This window comes from Pagrus major, chromosome 5 (genome assembly GCF_040436345.1).
Source record: "Pagrus major chromosome 5, Pma_NU_1.0".
NCBI lineage: Eukaryota > Metazoa > Chordata > Actinopteri > Spariformes > Sparidae > Pagrus > Pagrus major.
Window position 1 is genome coordinate 21,572,569 of NC_133219.1, and position 18,067 is coordinate 21,590,635.

General features: G+C 41.7%; 1 protein-coding gene across 1 annotated transcript; it reads left to right on the plus strand.

Moving 5' to 3' along the window:
• Positions 1 to 1,944: 1,944 nt before the first annotated feature.
• On the plus strand, positions 1,945 to 17,033 carry gldc (glycine dehydrogenase (decarboxylating)). Its single transcript, XM_073465705.1, has 24 exons — positions 1,945 to 2,344; positions 2,473 to 2,551; positions 6,161 to 6,296; positions 6,658 to 6,822; positions 7,010 to 7,087; positions 7,216 to 7,363; positions 7,561 to 7,757; positions 8,005 to 8,101; positions 8,229 to 8,334; positions 8,679 to 8,818; positions 9,220 to 9,300; positions 9,385 to 9,482; positions 9,935 to 10,061; positions 10,166 to 10,308; positions 10,945 to 11,020; positions 13,029 to 13,154; positions 13,332 to 13,481; positions 13,997 to 14,109; positions 14,517 to 14,655; positions 14,798 to 14,909; positions 15,015 to 15,110; positions 15,306 to 15,478; positions 15,588 to 15,668; positions 16,104 to 17,033. Exons 1-24 carry the CDS (start codon positions 2,057 to 2,059, stop codon positions 16,242 to 16,244), a joined length of 3,090 nt encoding a protein of 1,029 aa, XP_073321806.1. The 5' UTR covers positions 1,945 to 2,056; the 3' UTR covers positions 16,245 to 17,033.
• The last annotated feature ends 1,034 nt before the right edge of the window (positions 17,034 to 18,067 follow it).

The window sequence follows — 18,067 nt, forward strand, 5'->3', positions numbered from 1 at the left end:
TAATCGCTTGGAGCTAAACTGAATAGCCGGCTTAATTTTGTATGACGAAGCAGTTGAAGTATGAATGATGGCTGGGAGCTAAACTGCATCGCTGGGACAAAATCTGTGTCACCAATTGAAAAAAAGCTGTTTTTTTTTTTTACATAAACATGAGACAAATAAACAAAACAACAATAGATGGGTCTCCTGAGGACACTTAAAAAATGTTGAACGTTGCTTGGAAATGCTTGTTGCCACAGTTCGTGACACACAAAGTTACTGAAGTTGGGGTCACAGGTCGCAGGGCCAATGTGTTTTATGTCCATAAAAAGCACTTCAGGGTGCAGTCAGTGGGGGAAGAAATCTGCAGATCCACCAAGTAAAAATACGAATACAACACTGTGAAAATACAAGTAAAAGTATGTATGAGGAGCAAAATATCAAAAGTAAAATGACTCACTATGCAAAAAAAGTTCCCCTATATCTGATGATTTTGGATTAATATTACTGGTGTATTGTTTGTGGCATGTTACTGCTGTAGATGTTTATGGTTGTGCTAATTTAACTGCATCATTTCCTGTATTGTGTATTAGCATTACTGAATGCATAGTGTATGGATATATTATCAAGACGAAATCCATGTTAAGCTCTCACTCTTGTTACGTCCTTTTCATTGGGACGTTTTGGTTTCATAAAGAGAAATAGGTGTGTGCCTAGATTACGTAACCAGGAAACGGATGTCTACCTGTAATCATATCATAAATGAACACAAATGAAACTCTTGTCTTGAAGAATACTTTCTCTACAACAACTGTTGGGTGGTTTAATATACAGCCGTACATCATATGCTGTAAGATCACCGTAGGTTTTCAGCATTGTCACAATGCATTTTCATTTCAGCTAAGCCAAGAGGGTTTTTAAATCAATAAATAAACGTCTCGTCAAGTCAGTTTGGGATCTCAGAGCTTCCAGATACATGAATAACACCGGACAAGCTTTTATTTGTTTCTGTTGTTGTTGTTTTTTTAACATTTTAAAACTAGTCGCCAGCTACTTCAGTTGTTTCGAACAGTGTTGCAAAACCTGTTCAGCTGTGAAGCTCCAGGATTGTTTTGCTTCACCCACCTTTTCATTGGCATGGGGATGAGAAGAGAATGACAGAAATTCATTTGTGGGTGAACTTTATTCCTTCAGTTTATCAGAAGAGTTCACACTCAATATCACAACATTTGTAAATACGTGGGATTTAACGAGACAAGAAGGGCATGGAAAATTGTGATCTGAAAAGTAACTGTAGCTGACAAATGTAGTGGAGTAAAAGGAATATTTGCATCAGATTTAATGCACCTTTAAGTAAAGTACGAGTCCCTCCAGTTTATACTTGTGTAAATGTACTTTGTTACATTCCACCATTGATCGTAGGCCTTGTATCTCCCCTCGCTGACTCCTTGCGGTCTACAAGGGCTCGGTCTCCATTGAAAGCAACATTCGCTTGAAGGCTTTCTGGCTTTATACCCACTTTTGCAGCAATTAAGAGTAATAGGATTCTTAGGAACAGTAAGAACATGTAATGACTCACCAGCAGTTATTAAGCTCTTGTTTCTCCCTCTATAACTATCTCAGGCGTGTTTCCACGTGATGCATTCGTGTTTTGTGTGAATATAATAGGAATTAACAGTGACCTATGTGTCTTTATTGTATCTTGGTGTTATAATGCAGCCTACTGTCCCGTTTTTCACCCACTATCTGCATCTGATAAAGCCTGTGAGGGCTCAGTGTTCAGGCTGGACTTTGACGACCCTCTCCTGCAAATATCTCACGTGAGAAAGTTAAGCAGCTGTTTGACCGGGGCTCATCACCGCGTCACGCAGCACGCCCCGCTCTGATTGGTCCGCTCTTGTGCAACTGTGCAGTTGTATAAACTCTGCAGTTTGAAGGAGTTGGCAGAGTCTCCTGCAGGGATCGCATCAGTCCGAGTGAAAGGGGGGAAAACTCTGCCGAAGCCAGGGGTGGACAAGGCGTCACCAGGTTTTTTTTTTTTTTTTTTTGCGGACTTGTCTTGCGGAGTGATTTAGAGATGCAGAGCTGCGCCAGGTCCTGGGGGATCTTCTTGGCCAAGTCGGTGAATCCAGGCGCACCGTGCAGGCATCTGAGCGACAAGAGCCGCGTGGTTTGGAAACTTCAGTGCAGGATCCGACACAGCGCGGCATCCCCGACAGCAGCAGCCCGGGGTCTGAGGACGTCTGCAGCCGCCTCCTCCAGACAGATAGAGAGGATACTGCCCAGGCACGATGATTTCGCGGAGAGGCACATCGGTCCAGGTGAGAGGGAGAAGAGAGAAATGCTGGATGCTCTGGGACTCGAGGTAAGAGACTTTTAAAAAATAAATCAGGCGCAAAAAAAAAAAAAAAGAAGAAGCTTTCTTTGTATTAAAACGATCAGTTGGTATTCACAGCCGTGTTTTAATCATTTTCATTTATTTTATTTGCACAGTCAGTCGACCAGTTGATCGAAAACACAGTCCCATCCTCCATCCGCATGCTGAAGAGTATGAAAATGGATGATCCAGTGTGTAAGTTGAACATATATATATATTTTCTTATTGATTTCAACAACCCCGTTATGTGACACTCACGCAGCGCTGAAGAGGCAGCCTCGATTCAAAGTGATAAATCTCACCAAAAATCGACGCGCAAACATTGTGTTCACCCCCTCCGACACTCCGTCTCCAGCTTATTCTTGCACGGCGAGGGGTTTTTATTCCTCCCCAGCATGAATGAAGGCAAGTGAGTGGCTGAAATGTAGGTTGCACCTCTATTGTGCGTCGTGGAAGCGCGCTCCCCTGGTAAGTCTTCCTTTGAACATATTTGGAGTTGTTTTTGCGAAACTCGGCGAGCGGCACCAATCTCCTGTTGGGAAGCCGATGCTCATAGGATGGCAACTGGAGTGTAAAGTTTAGCCTTGAGCTCCGGTCCCAAGTCCAGTTCAATCTGGTTACAGCGTTCACATTACATCACAGCCGAGGGGGTTCCTAATAAGGTGACTCCGGTATGATTTGCATGGGATCTGTTTTTTTTTTTCTTCCTCTTTTCTCCCATGCAATATGCCCACATTTCACCTCTAGATACACAGGATTTTCCCGTTAAATGAGTGTGTTTTGGCTTATTTCCTAGAAAGACTCAAACATTATGGTAAGGAGGCGGTTTTTATCAGAAGGGATGTGGTTTACAGCAAACAGTGTGAGAGATAAGGCAGTGGATTAGGTGAATTGAAGCACATAGAACCTCTGTAAAGCCTTCATAAATGATGTCTAACCACGTGAATAATGTTTCCTGATGCAAATATATTTTTAATGGTAATTTGTTGAATAGCAAGTCTGTGCAGCATGCATGAAATCTGCATAATAATGATAATAATAATACATTTTCTGTTATCAACATGTCAAGATATCCCAAATATACAGATGCATTTTTATTAGATGGGATACCAGTTTACAGTGGTGCCCTGCATATACGTAATCATGTGATACAATAAAAAGTGTAACATCAGAAATCTTCTACAAAACTGTACAAAGCACAACACATCCAAAAGACAGATGACTTGCAGAAAGACGGTGAACCAATATCGCATTCACAACAATCAAATTGATGATCAATCCGATGAAATCGTGAATCAAAATTCTTGAAGCGCAGCAAAACAAAGTCTTCAAAAACTTCATTTTTTCTTTCATTTTTAATCACAGTTGGCTTGAAATCAGCAGATTACTGTAAAGCAACAAAATAAATAGTGCTGCTGTATTCATGATCAGTGACTCTGATGAATGTTTTCTCAATTAGCCCCTATTTTTACATCAAAAACATTGAAAAATGCCGGTCACAATATCTTAAACTGACAGTGGACAGGTTTGCCATGTGATGGATGTAGAATAATGAAACCATCTGCGTTTATGACGGTTCCCTGTAAACCTCGCTGTCACTACAGTTTTGTTTGGTATGCGGTCACCAGGGAAAAGGAAGGTTAACTGGGGATCCATTTCTATAATAGACTAAAAGATTGAATAAACTCACATTTTGTCCTGTCTAATTATTTCCAACCTTGACGAAAACTGAAACGATCCAGTTGTAATTCATTATCATAATAATGGCCACATTTTGTGTGGATCTTGCATAAACTTTCCTACATACTCTAATTTAAGATCAACCTTGTGTGTGATTGTGCACAATAAATAAATGCTGACACAGCAGTACTGTATGACTCCTCAACCATAAACGGGAGTTGTTGATGTGACGGTAGAAATCATTTGTCTGAGACGGTCAGCCTTAACGCCGGAGATCCACTGTATGTAAGAAAGACTTCTGTCAGCAGTAACAGATCCTCAGGTACTGTTTTCATATCACCTAGTCATCCTGATCCACCCTCGTGTTGGCCCCTCCTCTGACTCTGTCAGGTTTCATAATGCGACAAGCCATGCTGAAGGAACAAACTGGAGGCCGTGCTGGTTTTCTGCTTGTTCAGCTCTGGAGGGCTTCAGTTTGCAAAGCCAGCGAGGGATTCTCTCTTCAACAATAGACCTCCTGGATGGTTCTGAATCAGGCTTTTTTGCTGCCCCGTAGAACTCCGGGACCATGGGAAAGCAGTCCTCTTACTGAAACAAACTCTCTCACACACACAAATACACACTAACAACTCACCCTGAACCTGCTGATAATCCCTAATCACTACATTTTTATTTTCTCCACTGAATTGGACCGATTCACCTCCTCTAAACATCGACATTTAGCCTCTGGAAGAAGCTGTAAATATCCACTTGCATACTGGCTATGATCCCTCTCACCACCGAGGATTTAAAGGTGTCTTTCTTTTCCAAAAACAGGAGAAGTTAGGGCTCTCGGTCGGGACGGGCGGTATTGTCCATTCCTTGGAGTTGCTAGGCAGCCAGGAAGGCCAGAGGAATCTCAGAGGCTGGTTTTGCACTGGCAGAGCTTCCTTACAGCACCGGGGAATGAGGCTAAATAACTGGCCATCGGAAAAGAAACCATGGGTGTAGTTCTTCAGTTAATGTTCGCCTGTGACATGGACAGACATGTCTTCATACATGCATTGTCTTCACATCTTAAGTTCAGTTGGAAGTTGTTTTCTTTGCATTGTTTTGTTTACAGCAGAGAGAGTATTTTTTTTATAATACGCTCTAACTAATACCCACGCCACACTGATCTCTTTTATCTTATTAGCTAAAAAAAGCCAGTTCATCACATGAGAGACGAGACGCTCTTCGTCAGGGCGAGTCTTGATTGAAGATTTCCTAATTTCATTCCTCTGAGTCATTCTTCAGAAATGCAAAAGCACCAATCGGACTTGTTCTCTCTCTCCTAAGCAAATATTGATTCCTGATCCCATTCTAGCTCTCGCTTTTCCGAACTGTACCTTGCTGCACTCACAATCATTTTTTCTAACGTACGTTAACACATGATCAGAGACTGCTGTGGGGTTAAAGCAGTCCATTTAATAAATATACTCAATTTTCCAATTACATTGACAGAAAAAACTGTATTTAATTGGAATTTGGTCAAATCTTTCCAACACCCTATCTGCTTGATATGTTCAGTATTGGCCAGGATCTAGTGTGATCGCTGTATATGTTCATTAATATTGTGATAATGTGGAAATTAAATTGAGAAACACTTAATACATTGAATAATCAGACAGGGATGTCTGTTAAATTTGAAGAATTCCAGCTGGAATAGGGCTGCAACTAACGACTATAACGTTATCCAATAATCTGCTGATCTTCTTTGGAGATTAATTGATTTAATTGCTAAGTCTACAAAATTTAAAAGGTGTGAAAAATGCTCATCCCAGTTCCCCAGAGCCCAAAGTGAATTCTTCAAATTGCTTAATTTGTCCGACCAATTCATTTTCTGTCACGAATGACAAAGAAAAGCTGCAAATCCTCACATTTCAGACGCTGAAGGCTGCACATTTTTTACTTGAAAAGTGACTCAAACTTTAATCGATGAATTCAGATGAAATTTCTTTCGACCAACTAATCGATAAATTGACTAATTGTTGCAACCCTCACCTGGTTACTTCACGTCATTGTGCCAAAAATCCTTTAAATCCAATATTACTTAAACTGAGATTCAAAAGACCAAATCTTAACCACAATTTCAATATCTTACAGGTGAGAATGAGATTCTTGACTCCCTCAAGAAGATTGCATCGAAGAACAAAGTGTGGAGGTCCTACATCGGCATGGGCTACTACAACTGCTCAGTGCCGCCGCCAATCCAGCGCAATCTCCTGGAGAACTCCGGCTGGTGAGTGACCTCAGATGATCCTCCGTCAGAAGAAACTCTCTGCTTAAGCCGGCTGTCACGCATAACTAATGATGTTTGGGTAATGTAATAATGCTACATAACGTGAGCCTAATAGGACACCTTATGCCTTAACATTACGAAGGCTTCACTCATGTGAGATCTGATGGTGCTTTCTGCTGAACAAGGTGTTCTTTCAAATCCCAAATCCAAATCGGCCATCCTCTCCAAAATCCTGGTGTCGGGGGAGGCGTACAATGCATTCCACAGTCCTGTCTCGGTTCCTTAAATGCCACCAACTTTGTGCTATTGTCCTTGTGTTCGAGCTCACACTGTTGAGTCATTGTGTCCCTCTTCTTCTCAGGGTGACTCAGTACACGCCCTACCAGCCCGAGGTCTCCCAGGGTCGCCTGGAGTCGCTCCTCAACTACCAAACCATGATCTGTGACATCACAGGCTTGCCTGTCGCCAACGCCTCCCTGCTTGATGAAGGCACGGCTGCTGCTGAGGCCATGCAGCTCTGTCACAGGTATTTTCTTGAAAAAAAAAAAAAAAAAAAAGTTGATTGAGTTTTGTGAGAACATACAATTGTGTCCTCTGAGCAATTATAAAAAGTATAAAAGGTGAATAAATCCTTCATAAAAAGAAAATAAAAAAAGTCCACAGTAGACGGCAATAGTCAGTACAGCCGTGCTGTTTGTGTTTACTTTCCACAGACAGAACAAAAGAAGAACCTTCTACATCGACCCACGCTGCCATCCCCAGACCATCGCTGTGGTGCAGACCAGAGCCAAGTATGTGTCACACACACACACACACACACCATCAACGTGTCAGATCTCCTCTCAAAACAAAGTATATGAAGAAATCAAATGGGTGAAGCTGAAATCAGCAATGTGTCTCTTTCACTGTCATGTTGCAGCTACATCGGGGTGAAGACGGTGCTGAAGCTGCCTCATGAGATGGATTTCAGTGGAAAGGATGTGAGCGGTGTGCTCTTCCAGTATCCAGACACTGATGGCAAAGTGGAAGACTTCACAGCTCTGGTGGACCGGGCACACAAGGGAGGGGTAAGGGTCCTTTAACAAAAACATGTAAAGGAAAACAAACATGCTTTCAGGCTACTCTCAAAGTTGTAGAATAATTGGCTTTGTGCATGAACCACTGAAGATTTGGATCATTGTTTTACAGGAAGTGCTCATTTCTGGTCTGAGTTGACCTCTCATGACCACTGACTTGATTATACACTGGTTCCTTCCCTGCCCAGGCACTGGCATGCTGCGCCACAGATCTGTTGGCCCTCTGCGTCCTGCGTCCCCCTGGGGAGTTTGGCGTTGACATCGCGCTGGGCAGCTCCCAGAGGTTTGGTGTTCCTCTCTGCTACGGCGGCCCTCATGCTGCCTTCTTCGCTGTCAAAGACAACCTGGTCCGGATGATGCCTGGCAGAATGGTTGGAGTCACCAGGTGAGACACGAGTTGACACTCAAGGGAAGAATCCTTCGGGTTCATGGATGTATTATTTAGAAGCGGGATACCAGACCCAAAGATGATAAGAAAATACTTAATTTGGCCACAGGGGAACTTTAAGTTGTAGTACCGCTAGTAGCCATTGGGCAAAATTGGAAGTAAATATGAGCGACACCACAGCCGTGTCCAGATCTATATAATACGTTCATGAACATTTTAAAATATATATATATTTGCTTTTCAGAGACGCAGCTGGTAAGGAGGTGTATCGGCTTGCTTTGCAGACCAGAGAGCAGCACATCCGCAGAGACAAAGCAACCAGCAACATCTGCACTGCGCAGGTAGGTTCAGGCTGATGTTTAGTTTTTAATCATTGTTTTTATTTCGATAATAAATGTCTTTTTAACTAACTATGTTTTTCACCAAATGATAAGTTCTCATCTCCGGTGTTCAACCTCTGACTCCCAGGCACTGCTGGCCAACATGGCTGCCATGTTCGCGCTGTATCATGGTCCTCAGGGACTCAAACACATCGCTGAGAGGACACACAATGCTGCTCTGATCCTTGCTGAAGGTACATTTGATTTTTTTGTTTTTTAAAATGGCCACCAATTTATTACATAACTGTGCTGTCTGATGTGTGATTTTCCCATATTTTTGAAAAATATCCCACCAGTCCAAGATGCTACACATGACCTGTAAAGGGATACATAAAAGAAATGTATTCATTGCTGTAATCTGTGCATTTTTTGACATTTCCATCAATTCCATGATTGTATCTGACACATTGCGGCTGAAGGATACATAAAACATCGATTATTTCCATTTTCTTATGTGGTTCCAACCTCTATGAAAAGAAACACACATTTATTAAATAAATTTTAGTTAAACAATGTACTAAATGTCACTTTGTGTCAGGCCTGAAGAGAGCAGGACACCGGCTGCACAGTGAGATGTTCTTCGACACTCTGAAGATCAACTGCAGCGTGGCAGCCAAAGACATCTTTGAGAGAGCCAGTCAGAGGGAGATCAATCTGAGAGTCTACACCGAGGGAGTGGTGAGGGCTTATCAAATTCCTATGAAGTGATCCTGTTTTGGTGGTTTGGCAACTATATACACACAAAAGCATCGTAGTCTCCGAGGCGTAACATTGGTGTACTTGCACGCAATGTTTTGCTGCCAATGCCACAGCACCTCAGGGTGACAGCACAAATAGATACATGAAAGGTAATGACAAATCACAGGATGTAGACAAATTGCTAATTACTTTAAAAAAAAAAAAAAAAATAAATAAAGGAGGATTTGTCAATTAATATACTGTACTTGATCTCCTTCAGTCAGTCTGAGATGATCTCCAGTGCTAGATGCACATACAGAGACGAGATTGAATAAATTTGCACGTTGTTGTGAAAAATATATATTTTTTTATTGTTTTCATCCCTGCTTCTCCATCAACAGTTGGGCGTCTCTCTGGATGAGACGGTGACCGAGAGGGACTTGGATGACTTGCTCTGGGTCTTTGGCTGTGAATCTTCAGCTGTATGTTGATTGTCATTCACTCATTGTTTATATTCCATCTCACTGCTTACAGCTTTAAAACTGCTTTAATATTAATATTTTCAGGAGTTAATCGCCGAGAAAATGGGCGAGCGGGTGAAGGGGATCGTGGGAAGTCCTTTCAAGAGGACGAGCAAGTACCTCACGCACCAGATCTTTAACAGGTTGGTGTTCTCAGCTCAGTTACAACACTTTAGCACATAGTGGAACAAAAGCTGTACTTGCCACCTACATTAGTTCACCACATTTGTTAATTTTAAAGCAATGGTTATGTAATAAACCCCTGCTGCCCTTTACAAACATAATGCTGCTGTTAGTCTTTATGCCCACTGCAATCCCTCACGATCTGGCTTTGTTTATTATCTAAAATAAAATGTGTTTTTCCTGAGAAAGCAAGAATTTAGTATGTTTTTAAGCATCGTAAGAGATTATTTTTGCAATGGAAATGAGTTTTCAACATTTTGAGCCTTAAGCTGCATTTCCACCAAAAGTACCCAGAACTTTTAGGCCCACTTCCAAGGAAGGAACTAAGCAGTGACTTTTCAAGGGTTATTCAGAGAATAATATGCCCTCAGTTAAGCCTTCAACTGTCTTTCTGGTCACTCTTTGCCTCTAGTTATCACTCTGAGACCAACATTGTTCGATACATGAAGCGTCTGGAGAACAAGGACATCTCCCTGGTGCACAGCATGATACCGCTGGGCTCCTGCACCATGAAGCTGAACAGCTCCTCAGAGCTCATGGTGAGTAATTCAGTAAATCTTGTGACTTAAGTATGTAAACAAGTCAAACATTTCCATGATAATAAGCTGCTTTCATTCTGGCTCACTGTTGTCCTCTCCTTTAGCCAATCACCTGGAATGAGTTTGCCAACATCCACCCCTTCGTGCCTCTGGATCAGGCTGATGGCTACCAGAAGCTCTTCAGACAGCTGGAGAGGGACCTCTGTGAGGTGACCGGCTATGACAACATCTCCTTCCAGCCAAACAGGTACGACCCACCTTTATTGCAGCACAAATGAGCATATACCGGTATACAGACCCGTACCTGACCGCTGCTACACATCATGAAACAACAAATGTTTTAAATGGATCAAGTTTGTAGACAGTCAACTGTTTTAGCCTTGTGACCTGTAGTTTATGTGATGATTAATAAATTAATGACTCACATGTGCGTCAATGTTTACTCAACTTTGACAAAATAGCGATTTTAAGATCTACTGTTCTGCATTTTACACTTTAGAGGTTAGAAAAGTGGAAACGAGACCTTATTTGGGTGAGAACTTTGACTTCAGACTTTAGTCAGTATCCAGGAGTCAAATGTTAGCAACTACATGTTTCACATTGCAGGTTTCAGCTGATAAAGCATGCTCCCTCTTCTGCTGTCTATCGCCACTTATCAGCCACAGGAGGTTTATGAATAGCACGCCACACTACATTGGCCTGGAGAGTTATCATGCTGCTAGCTTTTTATCCCACCTATCTCTCCCCATTTGGTAATGTGTGCAGGCTGCTCTTTGAACTATGCTGAAGTAAGGAGGATGTGTGTGTGTGTGTGTGTGTGTGTGTGTGTGTGTGTGTAGGTGTGTATAGTACATGACCACAGTGTGTTTGCCTTGTCTTCCAGCGGTGCTCAGGGTGAATACGCCGGCCTGGCTGCCATAAAAGCCTACCTGAACTCAAAGGGAGAGACCGGGAGAAGTGTAAGTGTGTTATGTGGATGTTAATGGGATTCAATAACACTTAAGGCTTATCTGTTTAGTTCCACAACACAAAATTGATTGATAAATCAAGCTTAAGTCCCCAGATTATCTGCACAAAAAACATATGACACTAAGGAATGTTACAATCCATATGCAGCCATGTGCCAGTGTCCAACAGCAATTCAGAGAAGAAAATATACACGTAGAAATGACAGAATGTGGTGTAATGGGGAGAGATTATTTCTTTGCCGGTCACAGTGACCTACTGCAGTCTCTGCTGTTTGTCTGTTAACCTCATGGTAATGACAGAGCTCCAGGAAGTCCCTGCTCCCATCCAAGATATAATCTCACACGTAACCCACTGCACACACCACAACCTGTCATTTCTACACCCTGGTTTTGGTAAAGATTAAACAAATAAGAAATAACTGTAATCAGTGATATTTAGAGAAGCTGGTTGGCAGAACAAATATCTTCGATGAAATAAAACCAATGAATGTAATATCACAGCCAGCAAAAACTGGAAAATTAGCTGATTCCAAATAATTATAAATGATAAAGGAGTAATATAAAATCTTTGAATTTTTTTTAAATACATATGCAATGATTATCAACACTTTCAAATACAAAGTTTCAAGGAAATTCCTCCCATAATACAGTCAAAATAACCTAAAAAGTGGGTTTTTCAGCTCTGAAGCTAGGTTTAACAAGATCTATGGCACTTTTTTTATGCAGGAACAAATAACTTCTAGATGTGACAGAACCAAAGCGCGTAAACCAGAAATGATCCTGAATGAAAATATATGAAGCCTCAGTTAGTGCACAAATTCAACTAAGAATAAAACTTTAAAGAAGATTAAAGTGCTTCTTAAGGCACCAGAGCAATCGTTTGTTGCTGTTCTTTGACACATGTTCTCACTTTATGACCACAGTTTCAGGGCAGATATCTAATAATGATGAGTCACCATTAGTTCCTTTGATTGTGCGGACTGACTGCCTGCTGGCAGAGGTTAATAAAGAGCATAGGTACATAAGCCCTATCAGCCTGGGCTCCTGACAGCCAGGTTTATTGTTCCCAGGCCTCAGCAGGTCCCTTTGACATGACATATTAACATGTTTGAGGAAAGTATCCGTCAGTATCCTGATTTGCTGATTGGCAGTAGCTCCAGGATGAGGCGAGATAAGGCATCCACTCAGATTAAAGACCGGCTGACTAAAGTGTTTTTTTTCCAGGACTGTAATTTGGCCTTTGTTTTTAATGGCCCCCTTATTAGTACATCTTAGATAGTGGCCTGATCCCTTGAAACAGTCAAGGTCCAAACTACCAACCGTTTGTGCAAACAAAGGGGCTGAAAACGCTGGGATCCCACTATAGGCTACCTGCTTCCAAGATTCCATATTTGGAGGTTTTAAGACTTTGAGAACAGCAAGTCACCGTTCTGACGAGCTCAGCCGTGCTGTCCCAGTCAGTGATTTATCAGAGTTACCCAAGCCCCAGATGTAAGTGTCCTAGTTTCCTTGTGTTACAAAATGTCCCCCTAATAAGGAATAAAATCAATTAGTGGCAGGTTACACATTACTGCTCGTGGTGGGTGTTGGCTGGATCAAAATTCAACCAAGAGGAGTCACAGTAACCTTTTAAAGCCCTGCTCTTTTTGTAAGGCAAGGCAAGTTTATTTGCATAGCACATTTCAGACCCAAGGCAATTTTAAAGTGCTTTATAGGTGCTTAAAATGACATTAAAAGACATTAAGAATTACATTTAAATACATTAAAAACAAGTAGGAAGATGTCAAGAAACAAAACATTAAAACAAGTTAAAATAGGCTAGGTTTAAAAGGAACGGGACTAAAGAATAAAAGTCACAGTGCAGTTCAAAGCCTTAAAATTGCTTCAACTTTAAAGCATCCAGGCCACGCATGTCACACCGTCTTTATACTCAATGTAATCTTCATTCCTCATCCAGGTGTCCGTCGTGCTATACTGATATTTTTTACTTTCACTCCAGGTCTGTCTGATCCCCAAGTCGGCTCACGGCACCAACCCAGCGAGCGCTCAGATGGCGGGCATGAAGGTTCAGGTGGTGGAGGTGGACAAGGACGGCAACATCGACCAGGCACACCTCAAGGCGCTGGTGAGAGCTGGACTTGTTTTCATTCACTGGCTTTACACATGAGGATGAATGTACACATTAAGTATGTCTCAACCCTTTGAAACAGCTGTATAGTGTTGTATAACGAGCTGATGATCAAACTGATGATACCACCATTATTATTATTATGACTATTACTGAAATCCTTCCCTCCTCCAGGTGGATAAACACAAGGCGAGTCTGGCAGCCATGATGCTCACCTACCCCTCCACCTTTGGCGTGTTCGAGGAGCATGTCAGAGACGTGTGCGATCTCATTCACGACAACGGCGGCCAGGTGTACCTGGATGGCGCCAACATGAACGCTCAGGTGAGAAAAGAAACGGCGGTGAAACATGACGCTCTGTGATGTTAAACCTCACGTGTCTGGCTGCTGTGCATGGAAAGTAAAATATGACTTGTCAAACTGAAGGCTAATAGGATAAAGGTTTATAGATGTGCGTTATCATGCTGTAAACGGATAACCTTTGGCCTCTGTAATATGCAGATGATGGTTTTTACACCAGTGCTACCTTCACCAATCCCTGACAGGCTTACAGACCCTGCCCTTTTAAGACGCAAAAAGGTGGTGCGAGTCCAGTCACATGACTCATAAATAAAGGGGCAGAGCAAATAAGGAAGAATCTGAGATTACTAAAATAATTTTCAGTACTTTAGAAGTAAAAACACAAAATACATGCAAAAATCTAAACAGCCAGGAACAATGAAGTGCTGTGGTGTAATAACAGTTTAGTTACAGATGACACTTAATGCTCAACATGTAAATAAATGTTTTTAAAAAGTTGATTTTTGAGCCCTCAGACAATTCATTTTCCTGTTTTCCAGGTGGGTCTGTGTCGTCCTGGAGATTATGGCTCTGACGTGTCTCATCTCAACCTGCACAAGACGTTCTGCATCCCTCATGGTGGAGGAGGTCCTGGCATGGGGCCGATTGGAGTGTAAGTCAGAATGTAGACTACGGACAGGGCTCCAGACTAACTTTTCATAATGGTTGAACTGGTTGCAGTTTTCACTTCAATTTCATTTCGCTTCACACAATATTTAAATGATTGTAAACAGGAATAAATGAATGTTTTTCTTCATTCAGCTGTTTAGAAAAATTATTAACTAAATTTCAGACGCAACGGTGCGAGCAATGAAATTGTTAAGTCGCCAATATTTTGGCCCATGTGCAAGCAAAATAGTTGCACCCTGGAGCCCTGATGGATTCACATGGCCAAATCATTTTCTTTCATGCGTTTCTGGCATGATCCAAGACAGGTCACAGTATATACACACTCCTGGTGAACACGATCAATCTGCATCTTTGGTTACGTTCTCATGACATTCATCTCCTCTTCAACAGGAAGGCCCACCTCGCCCCCTTCTTGCCGAGCCACCCGGTGGTCCCCATGTCAGTCAACACCGGCAGCTCGCTGGGCACCATCAGCGCCGCCCCCTGGGGCTCCAGCGCCATCCTGCCAATCTCCTGGGCTTACATTAAGGTCAGTAATTGTTGTTTTACCATCTAAATCCTTCCATCATTAATTATAATTTTCATCCGTGCGTCCAGTGGTAGTTTTGCTAGTCTGATTTTGATCGGTGGAAATGACCTCTAACGTCACGACTCCTGTGCTCTGTGTTTAGATGATGGGATCCAAAGGACTGCTTCATGCCACAGAGGTGGCCATTCTCAACGCCAACTACATGGCCAAGAGGCTGGAAGGTCACTATAAGGTCCTCTTCAAAGGCAGGAAAGGTATGTTGATGTACTCCTTCTACGTTCTGGAGATGTAACGGTATGATCAGCTTATATCAAAGTTCATTTTATGTTCTCATCATGTTCTTGTGTCGGTCTGAACAGGTTTTGTAGCCCACGAGTTCATTCTGGATGTGAGGCCTTTCAAGAAGACCGCTAACATTGAGGCTGTCGACGTGGCCAAGAGGCTGCAAGATTATGGTAGGCTGAATATATATATATATATATACATTTCTTGAACATACTGTATGTGCTGGGGTATTTGGCGGAAGTGCTCTGAAACTGTTGGGGCCTTCTACTAGACATTTAATAAACGTGATCTTAACTTTTTTTCAGGCATTTAAAACCAATAAAAGTAGATTCTGATATCTGTGTCTTTATTGTGCTGGTGACCAGGTTACCACGCACCCACCATGTCGTGGCCGGTGTCTGGCACGCTCATGATCGAGCCCACAGAGTCGGAGGACAAAGCTGAGATGGACCGGTTCTGCGACGCCCTGCTCGGTATCCGACAGGAGATCGCAGACATCGAGGAGGGAAGGATGGACTCCCGCGTCAACCCGCTCAAGGTACGCTACTGGCTTGATTTGTCTGTTTTGTATGAGGTGAAAAGATGCATTACAGTGGCTGATATATTACGCTGTGACATCTGAGGTCCTCACGTGTGTTTGTTTGCAGATGGCTCCCCACTCTCTGGCCTGCATCGCATCCTCCACCTGGGACAGACCCTACTCCAGGGAGCATGCTGCTTTCCCCTTGGTGAGTGTCCTCCTCTCTCTGACTTCGTTATACTCTCCCAGTTACAACTTTTCTGTAGCGATTGAGTCAAGAAATTCATTGTCTGTGTCGCCCTCTAGTGGTGAGATGTAAGAATCCCCAAACTTTTATTTATTTATTTATTTATTTATTCTCTTGTGAACTGATAACAAATGACTCTAAAGTGATTTAAAAGGCTAAACTAGGGTAGAGTGCATACCTGACAGTCCCCTTTAATTCAATCAGGCCTAATCCAATATAAAACCTGATAGCCCTGTATCACCTTAACTGCTTCACCTAGTTTAAACTCAGATCAAATTGTTCTCACCCGGATTTATGTATTTATTTCAAGATCGATGCATTATTCCCTAAGAATAAGAAAATGTCTAAATTCGATGACTTTGTTCTCACATGTATCCTCCCTTTCTTACTTTCCAGCCCTTCATTAGGCCCGAGACCAAATTCTGGCCGAGCATCTCCAGGATTGATGACATCTACGGCGACCAGCACCTCGTGTGCACCTGTCCACCCATGGAGGCTTACGAGTCCCCATACGAGGAGAAGAGAGCCTCCTCATAGATGCTCCCCGTGCTCCGCTCCAAGTTTCCGGCTTAAGCTCTAAAACCTCACAGACTTTACACCCATTTTCACAGTGAAGCAGAATAATTGTCTCTATATTTTATTATGATGGATCAAATTATGTAAAAAGAAATCCATGCTGTCAGGCTCTTCATGGGAGGGAAAACTGGACAGCACTTGCTGCGATTCATTTTCTTCCAGCTCTGTCCAAGTTTGTCTGTCTTTAAACATTAGCGCCCTACAAATTGTGGTTGATTACCTCAAAAAGTGAGCTCTAGCCGACTAATTGCCAATGGGTGTCAAAGTCTGTGAGGTGGACATTGGAACTAGGCTTTGTATAATCGCGCCCTTTTTACTGGGGTCATGGGGTTTTACCTTCTCGAACTCTTCCGATGGACCAAAGGTGCAACGTTTGCAAAATGTGTGCACCCTTCGACACCAAGGCCGCTCCGTAACACACTTCTGAAACACTGTACTTTAAGATGAGTACAGTTAATTTATAGACTCCCAACATCAATTAAAAAACGCCCTTGGTGCCTCAATTTCTGTTGTGTAAAATAGCTGCCTTGACTTTCCCCACCTTTTTTTTTCTTCCTCCAAATACCTGACAAAGTAGGTAGTTCGTTGTAGTCTTTTGTTAATATGCATCTGTTGTGTGAACATGTCTTAATGTGTGTTGTGACATTTGTTGACAGTAGTTGGGGATAGTCTTGATTTTAAATTCATTTTCTAATCTAAACTGTTTTGTCTGTAGAAAAAAAGATGTCGGTATTAAACATTTGTCTTTAAGTGTGTACTTGATTTCTATGAGGACAGGTCACAGCTAAGGCAACAGTGCCACCTAGTGGTTACTGGTGGAACACTTCAATGTATCACAATCTGATCTCATGACTGTAAAAATACTTTATACTGAAAAAATGGAGTAGCACTGTTTCCCCGATCTACATCAGGTCTTTAACCCAAATTTAACTGGATGTTTTAGTAAACTGCATTCCTTTACTCACACATTCTTATTTGTATCCATATACCAGTTTATCAATATCTGTATATTAGATATTTTCCAAAAATGCCCAACATTCCCCAGCCGCTACTTTGCAGGATTTTTCAGCTTCTTTGTCTATTATAACAACTTAATATCCGAGTCATTGAACAAAACAAGACATTTTATAAACATAAACATGAGCTGCAGAAAATTGTGATTTGCAGTATTCACTATTTCCTGACTAGACTGAATTGGTGGGGCCGATGCAGATACCTGTATTAGAAACCAAAACATTTCAATCGACATATTCAGTGTTGTAAAAAACACCCAAAAGTCTTGAGTAAAAGTATAAATAGTAAAAGATAGAGGTAAAATGTTACTTTAGTAAAAGTGAAAGTCATCCATATGATAGCACTTGTACTAATAATTAAGTCTCGAGTACATTTATTGCCAGAAAAATTACTTTTGGTATTTAAGTATCAAAAGTCAAGTAATATCTACATTTGTCTGATTTGTCGGTTTCTACCAAATATCCAATATTTTTCTGATTGCCAGAGTCAGCCTTTTTTAAAAAAATCTGATTGCCAATAAAATACAATAATTTAGAAATGCACTACTTTGGCTATATGTTGACTTCTAGTAACTAGAGTTTTCAAATAAATGTAGAGGAGTGAAAATTTGGTATTTGCCTCAAAACTGTAATGGAGTGAAAATATACAGCTGCAGAAAATGTACATACTTGAGTTAAGTACATCAAAATTGTACAGTACTTTGAGTACATTTCATCATAACATTTAATGTTAATATAACAAACTGTATATTGCCCTTGTAATGGCAATTA

Bases quoted from the DNA above. Each gene is read 5' to 3' on its own strand.
- gldc (XM_073465705.1), top strand. From the start codon at position 2,057: ATGCAGAGCTGCGCCAGGTCCTGGGGGATCTTCTTGGCCAAGTCGGTG. The intron at 8,335-8,678 runs GTACATTTGATT...ACTTTGTGTCAG, and splicing joins TGCTCTGATCCTTGCTGAAG to GCCTGAAGAGAGCAGGACAC. The intron at 9,483-9,934 runs GTTGGTGTTCTC...CTTTGCCTCTAG, and splicing joins ACGCACCAGATCTTTAACAG to TTATCACTCTGAGACCAACA.